The sequence below is a fragment of the Carassius carassius genome, chromosome 32 (genome assembly GCF_963082965.1).
Source record: "Carassius carassius chromosome 32, fCarCar2.1, whole genome shotgun sequence".
In the NCBI taxonomy this organism is placed as follows: domain Eukaryota; kingdom Metazoa; phylum Chordata; class Actinopteri; order Cypriniformes; family Cyprinidae; genus Carassius; species Carassius carassius.
In genome coordinates, this window is record NC_081786.1 from 3,998,497 (window position 1) to 4,005,566 (window position 7,070).

Consider the following 7,070-nt stretch of genomic DNA (forward strand, 5'->3'; position numbering starts at 1 on the left):
CTTCATTCAGAAATAGCATCATCAAAAGGCATCCTATTTTAAATATCAGAAGTCTCAAGGTTAGCCACAAGAGCCTTTCATTAACTGCAACTATGTACAAATGCTGTTCACATCTGTCATAATCAAAGTCAACTAATATATATTCTGCCAGCAACATAGTTGACTTTATGATGTAAACATATGGTGGAAACATTAGCTTGTTCGAAGGAAAACGATGTGAAAGGGATCTGGTAAAACAATGATTAATATTGTCTCTGAATATTTGGATACCATTTTATTCTGTTTTATGTGAATTATTTTAAAATTTAGCGTAATAGTTATTAAACAATAAAAAAACACAGATAATTGTTTTATTCATGTTTTATTTTGTTTTCAGTGTAATACATATACTGTAATGCTTTCAATGCAATCATTTATTTTCATTCAGAAATTGTCATGAGCCTGATCATGTACAAAAATGAACTCCTTTATGGGTGGTTTTGACCTGGAACAAAACAAAAAAGTTATTTAAAATTTCTTCATTTAATCATATCACCATATTACTGTGGGAAAAAAAGACATGATTGTAAACTTTTGGCATATTTCTTTGTACCTACTTGCAGGCATGAATTTTAGTACAGATAGTGTTTGGTCCATCCTCCGTCATCAGCTCATCAATTATAGCGTGCAGATACTTCTGAACAAGTTTCTTGCACTTACCACTCACCAGCTTAAATTTATTACAGGCGTTGTTCAGCTTTTCTTTAATTTCATCCTGAAGGAAATGATGGATTTAGTCAAAGTTGTGAGATGCATGGTCAGTTCAGTAATTTAATATTAATCATGACACCCACCGGTGTTGCATTAGCGGAGAGTTTCTTTTTCACTGCCTTCATGATTTTTTTGCATATATCGCACTTATTAAATATCTGCTGTGTCGACATGCTGTCAGCCTGAAAAACATCACAATACAAAACAAACATGAATCATATAACAATGAAGCTAACAAAAATACAGTAATGTCCAAATCCCTCTGCACTGACTCAAAGAGACAATGAATAAATTATGCTGCTTAATTAGTAATCAATCACCTGTTAATCAAGTGCAAATTAATAGCCCCCCCCCCCAGTGTTGATATGTGGATCAGTCAAACTTATTTAATAAACTGTTGTAATCAGGAGATGCTTACAGAGATCTCTTCATCTTGGTCCTCAGCAGAATCCACCTCACGGATCTCCCAATGAGTTGCACAAACTATAAATAAATGGACAATAATTCATTAAAACAAATTATACAAGCTTAAGATGAATATATAGAATCATAAGACAAATAATTATCCCTAACACAAAACAGAAGTCATATTAGAACTGAACTGGTGATTATTTTACCTGCATATATGAGCAAGCTGACAAGAAAGATGTTGCGGAGCATCTTAGCAGAGGATCTTTAACCAGTGTGAAAATGAAGCTTTCAGAATCAAGGTTCAGATATGCTCCTCAGAGACATGTGGAGCTCTTTTATAGAGGTCTGCATCCACCACAAGTGAACGTTTCTTTCCAACCACAAACCACAGATGTCTTGATCATGTTTAACAAAATGATCCTGGGTACCTGTGAGTAATGTTCTGAATAAAAACACTTTCTTGCGGTTGATGCTTGTGAAGACTATATGTTGTAGTGTTAGGAGTTTATCTGCACAGGTCATAAATAAAATGTATATGTAAAATAATCTAAAAACTATGCATTATTATTTTTATAACTCCTAAATATCTGTACTGAAAAAGTGCAAATACACAGCTGTTCAAAAGTTTTTTTGTTTTTTTTTTCATAGAGAAATTTTGGTTCAGATTTTGAACTTTATATTCATCAAAGAATCCTAAATAATCTAAAATATGAAGCAGCTATAATAATAAGAAATTATTAATGAACAGCAAATCAGTATACAGTCTATTAGAATGATTTCTAAAGGATCATGTGATCATGTTTCAATAATGATGCTGAAAATTCAGCTTTTTATCACAGGCATAAATGACATTTTATAACATTCAGATAGAAAATAGCTTTTTAAACTATAATATTTCACAATATTACTGCTTTTACTGAAATCAATCAACTGTGGACTAGGTGAGCATGAGGTGTTTAAATTACTTTTCTGTACAATACAGAGAATCTTCACAGTGATTATCTCCAACTAAAACAAGAACAAAAACTATGATAAAATTCCCAAGATCACTTGTGTCAAATTGCTCTTTTAATAACCAGCAAGCTACTTTTGTCAGAAAAGCAGAGGAAAATGACCCCACTCGACCTGAGGGTTTAATCAACCATGTTATTTTTTGGAAAACAGGAGAAATTAATTCCTCGGATTACTACACATACTACAACTATTACACAAAATAAAAGCATTTTAATGACAAAAATGTTTACAACCACAAATCATGATTGAGGGAAGTGACACCTTAAAGTCGGCCTTAAAACAAAATGGACAAGTCTTATTTTTTTATGGAATACTGTAGTCTTTGTTATAAATAACTTATCTATGCACTTCATTATTTCTTTTTAAATTTATGTGCCCTCATAATCTTTAATCAAAAATGTAAACCTCAAAATGACTAATCTTCTCTTCCGGTCACATGCGTTGGCATGAGGGTGTGGCTATTGGTGTCTGTCTCCCTGCCTCTTCAGAAACCTGTCACTGAGAAGATTGCAGCAATTAGCAATTCACAGTATGGTGTTTAGGTCCATTTTTGGTAGTGCTCCTCCTCAAGTCCTTTTCCCTATTCCAAAACAACCCAGTCTGTGTGCCTGCTGGCTTGAATTCTTGCACTTTGAAGGAGGAGGAATAACGGGAAATTTGAGTATGTGTGCGAGGCATTCAAATCTGCATGCATTTTTTTAGAACCGCCATCTTCCAACGATCCAATCAATTACCGAAGGACGAAATCAAGCCCCACCCTAAAAATTTTTTCCCATTTCAGAAGCCGTTTCAGTTTCACTCGTAAATATGCCACAAGGATAATAAGACAATCTTAACTTCCGTTTCATGCCGACTTTAAAAATGTAGCTCAAAAGTGTACTTTAAAAATAGCTCGATTGTAGGGGTTGTCGTCATCAACTAATCCAGATATGAAACATCTTTGGGGGTTTGGAAGTGGTTGGAACTGAATTGGAGCTGCATGCTCGTTGTCCTCATCGGGGTTTGACCAGACTGCAGTTTGTCATCATAATGACTTGAGTGGGCAAATGCTCATATTCAATGGTGTTTGGCACTTTGGAACGGTGTTCTCTTCACGGATGAATCCCGGTTTTCACTGTACAGGGCAGATGGCAGACAGCGTGTATGGCGTCGTGTGGGTGAGTGGTTTGCTGATGTCAACGTTGAGGATCGAGTGGCCCATGGTGGCAGGTGTATGTTATGGACAACGAACACAGGTGCAGTTCACTGATAGTATTTTGAATTTACAGAGATACCGTAAAGAGATCCTGAGGCCCATTGTTGTGCCATTCATCCACGTCCATCACCTCATGTTGCAGCATGATAATGCATGGCCCCATGTTGCAAGGATCTGTACACAATTCCTGGAAGCATACTGGTCAGCATACTCACCGGACATGTCACCCATTGAACATATTTGGGATGCTCTGGATCGGCGTATACGACAGCGTGTTCCAGTTCCTGCCAATATCCAGCAACTTCACACAGCCATTGAAGAGGAGTGGACCAACATTCCACAGGCCACAATCAACAACCTGATCAACTCTATGTGAAGGAGATGTGCTGCACTGCGTGAGGCAAATGGTGATCACACCAGATATTGACTAGTTTATTTCTTTATTTATGCTAGGGGTAAATATGAATGATGCCAAATTACTTTCTACAACAGTCCAGTTCTTACTTTTGATTATGATCTTGGCAGGAAGTCTCTCATAATGGCTACTAGGCTCAATGTCTCTTGAGGTATGAATGCTTCAGAACATCCTTTCAACAATTTATTTTTAAAAGCAACCACATTCAGGTTCTCATTTCTTAACACATTCACCCACTTCTAGTTCAGGAAATAGAAGACCATAACTTTTGTCATACTAGTTTTTACACTCTCATCATTACTGATTAATAACAGAATGGACAACAAGATAACACGCTCACCAATGTCCCATTTTAAGCTGACGACACTAATCCATTTTTTGTGCACATTTTTTTACTTTAATATGCATCATATTACAGAAGCAAAGCTGGTTTTGAATGTCATTTTTTGTTGACTTTTGTTAACAGCCTTTCAATCTTTACCTGTAGATTATGATGGTCTGCATTGTACTTCCCGTCTTGACTTTTTTAATGATGGAATCAAAATGTCTCTTGATTCCTGCAGGTTCAAGCAGAAAAAAATGGTTACAGTACTTTTCAAAAGTTTGGGGTTGGTAAGATTTTGAAATGGTTTTGATTTAAAAGAAGTCTGTTCTGCTCGCTGCATTTATTTGATCAAAAATACAGTAAAAAAAAATAAATTATTTAATATTATTACAATTTGAAATAACAGTTTTCTTTTTGAATATATTTTACAATTTCATTTATTTTTGTGATCAAAGCTGAATTTTCACCATAATTACTCCAGTCTTCAGTGTCACATGATCCTTCAGAAATAATTTTATTATGCTGATTTGCTGCTCAATAAACATTTCGGATTATCATTAATTTTGACACCTGTCTGCTTTGACTCCTGTGCTGCTTAATATATTTGTGGAAACTGTCATTCCTATGATTCTTTGATGAATAGGAAGTTCAAAAGAGCAACAAAAATGGGGTGGTTTTAATGCTTTTTAACATCTGGGAAGCTGGCCATAAACATTTCTTCAATGCACACACGCTCTAGTCTTAGTGCTTCTCTAACAGCTGATGACTTCTCTCTTTTCTGATATAGGTTATCTTCAGTTATCTGGCCACCAAAAACACAAACATACTGTTACAGTTTACAAATGTGTCTGACACTTGCAAAAATGCTGTATGATGACAAGATGGTTGAATGAAATGTGCTAGCAAAAAAATCTCTTGATTTACAAGGAAGAAATATATTCTATCACTTAATGCTTTGTGGTGTTAATATATTAGACAATCACACAACATTAATTTCAAGGTATTTATATCGAAGTGCAGACAAAAAAGTGTTGTTGTCACAGATATGACCGATCTGAAAGAATGTATTGTGTCTTAAGTTTATACTCCGGAAACGTTACAATATGAAACACATTTATGGTTGCAGGACAACCTTTTTTTTTGGTTTGCTGCATTAAGCGTCTTGTTTGAAGCATAAATGTTCATGACCTTGTGCCTGAAACAGAATAAAAGCCATTTTAACTATGTAAAAGTTATGTTGAAATATGATGGGACATTTGTCTCCCCTGACATCTCTGTTTAATAGAAACAGTCTTAACTTCCCACTGTAGCTGTTTTCCCACTGTCAGATCTAAAAATGAAAATACAGAAGAATAAAAACTTTGAGTGAAACTGTATGGGATGGTTGCCAATGTATGGCAACTGGTTACTAGGGTTGCTAAAATATTCAAAAGATTAATAATTTATCAAGATATACAGTTCTCAGTACGTTGTTATATGCATAAGTCACACGTTTTGCGTCAGAAAATATCTAGGGTTAGATTAGTTCAGATCACTAACTTTGAGTATGATCAGTAGTAACAACTACAGAGGTAATTCAAATCTATTAAAACATCTAATGTTAGAACTTCAGATATTATAGACATGCATTGAAATCTTCCAGAGTCTTGAAGGTTTCACCCACAGCCTATGGTTTTAATGCTCCCCAATATTTTATTCTGATTCACATAACTAGTGAGGCAGGATCTTTACAGCTGGCTAAATATTGATATCAACACTGATATTCCATCAATAAATTTGTTTCACTTTACTTCCACTTTTAGAAAATTTTGTTCATTTTTATTGAAAATAAATTCTAATGTGACATGTGATGGGAAAAGTGAGAAGAACAAGCTCGGCAAAGGCCGGACTCTTACCCGATAAATCGCATTACAAGCTAGTTTTCCGTGCCCAAAATATTACTGCTTACACCATTGAAGCCGTTATTCACATGTGTCGTATTTAACCTTATGTGTCGATGGAGGGCGGAGCTACAGTAGATTTGCACTTAGTAATAAACACTCAGAATAATCTTGTTTTCCATTTGCATTAAGATTATTTTTATTACAACACTGGCATATCATTTTACTTAAGTAAAATTTACTTAATTTAGACCCCCCCCCCCCCCCAAGTATTAATATTTATACTTGGGGGAAAAAAAAGTTTGGAAAAAAAATGCTTAGTAAGAAGAGCATTTTTCCAGCGTGCATCAATGAAGTGTTTAAAAAGGGGGAGGAGACCGAAATAAACTTTGGGTTTACCGTAGAAAACCTGCTCCTGACCAGGTTCATAGAGTATGTTACCATGGTATCTGACTCTGAGTATAAGTTACCTCTCTTTCAGAAACGGGCTTGACTTATCCTGCTTTCTCGGGTTTGACAAACCTCCCATTCTGAAGCAGAAAACCTAGAGTTTCCCTCATTTCAGGGTTAACATACTCAGAGTTTTCACTTAACCTCCTTTGTGAAACGAGCCCCAGATTGCCTATGTAGATGGTTCGAAAAATATGTCATTGATGTTAAACATTATTATTACAATGGGTAAATATCATATACACAAAATTAAGTGGAATAACAGTAAACCCTCTTTAAACTGCTATAAAAATTAAAGTAAAAAATACTTATCTAAAGATAATAAATCCCATGCGGAATTGTATAAAACCATCAATGAGTCACTTTCCTTTTAAGACTGGTAAGATTTTGTGCCTTTTATTTTATTTTTATATTTTATTTTTCCTCTCCTTGCAACCCCCAGGAATTTTTAAAGAATGTTTGTTTTGTTTGTTGTTGTTGAGCAGCAGCAAGATGGTAACCTTCATTCTGTGAGTCTTCATTCAAGTCTCGCGAGATTTTAACTACTGCCCTTCGTTGCAGACAGTGTACTTTTACTGTCTATGTGTACGAGCCCTACTTGCTCTTGTGTGGGCAAATCGTTAAATATAA

General features: G+C 35.2%; 1 protein-coding gene across 1 annotated transcript; it reads right to left on the bottom strand.

Annotated features, from left to right (window-relative positions):
• Positions 1-354: 354 nt before the first annotated feature.
• Positions 355-1,624, bottom strand: LOC132113165 (antimicrobial peptide NK-lysin-like). Its single transcript, XM_059520985.1, has 5 exons — positions 1,368-1,624; positions 1,169-1,233; positions 834-932; positions 597-754; positions 355-484 (listed from the first exon to the last, which is right to left on the bottom strand). Exons 1-5 carry the CDS (start codon positions 1,408-1,410, stop codon positions 424-426), a joined length of 426 nt encoding a protein of 141 aa, XP_059376968.1. The 5' UTR covers positions 1,411-1,624; the 3' UTR covers positions 355-423.
• Between the last annotated feature and the right edge of the window lie 5,446 nt (positions 1,625-7,070).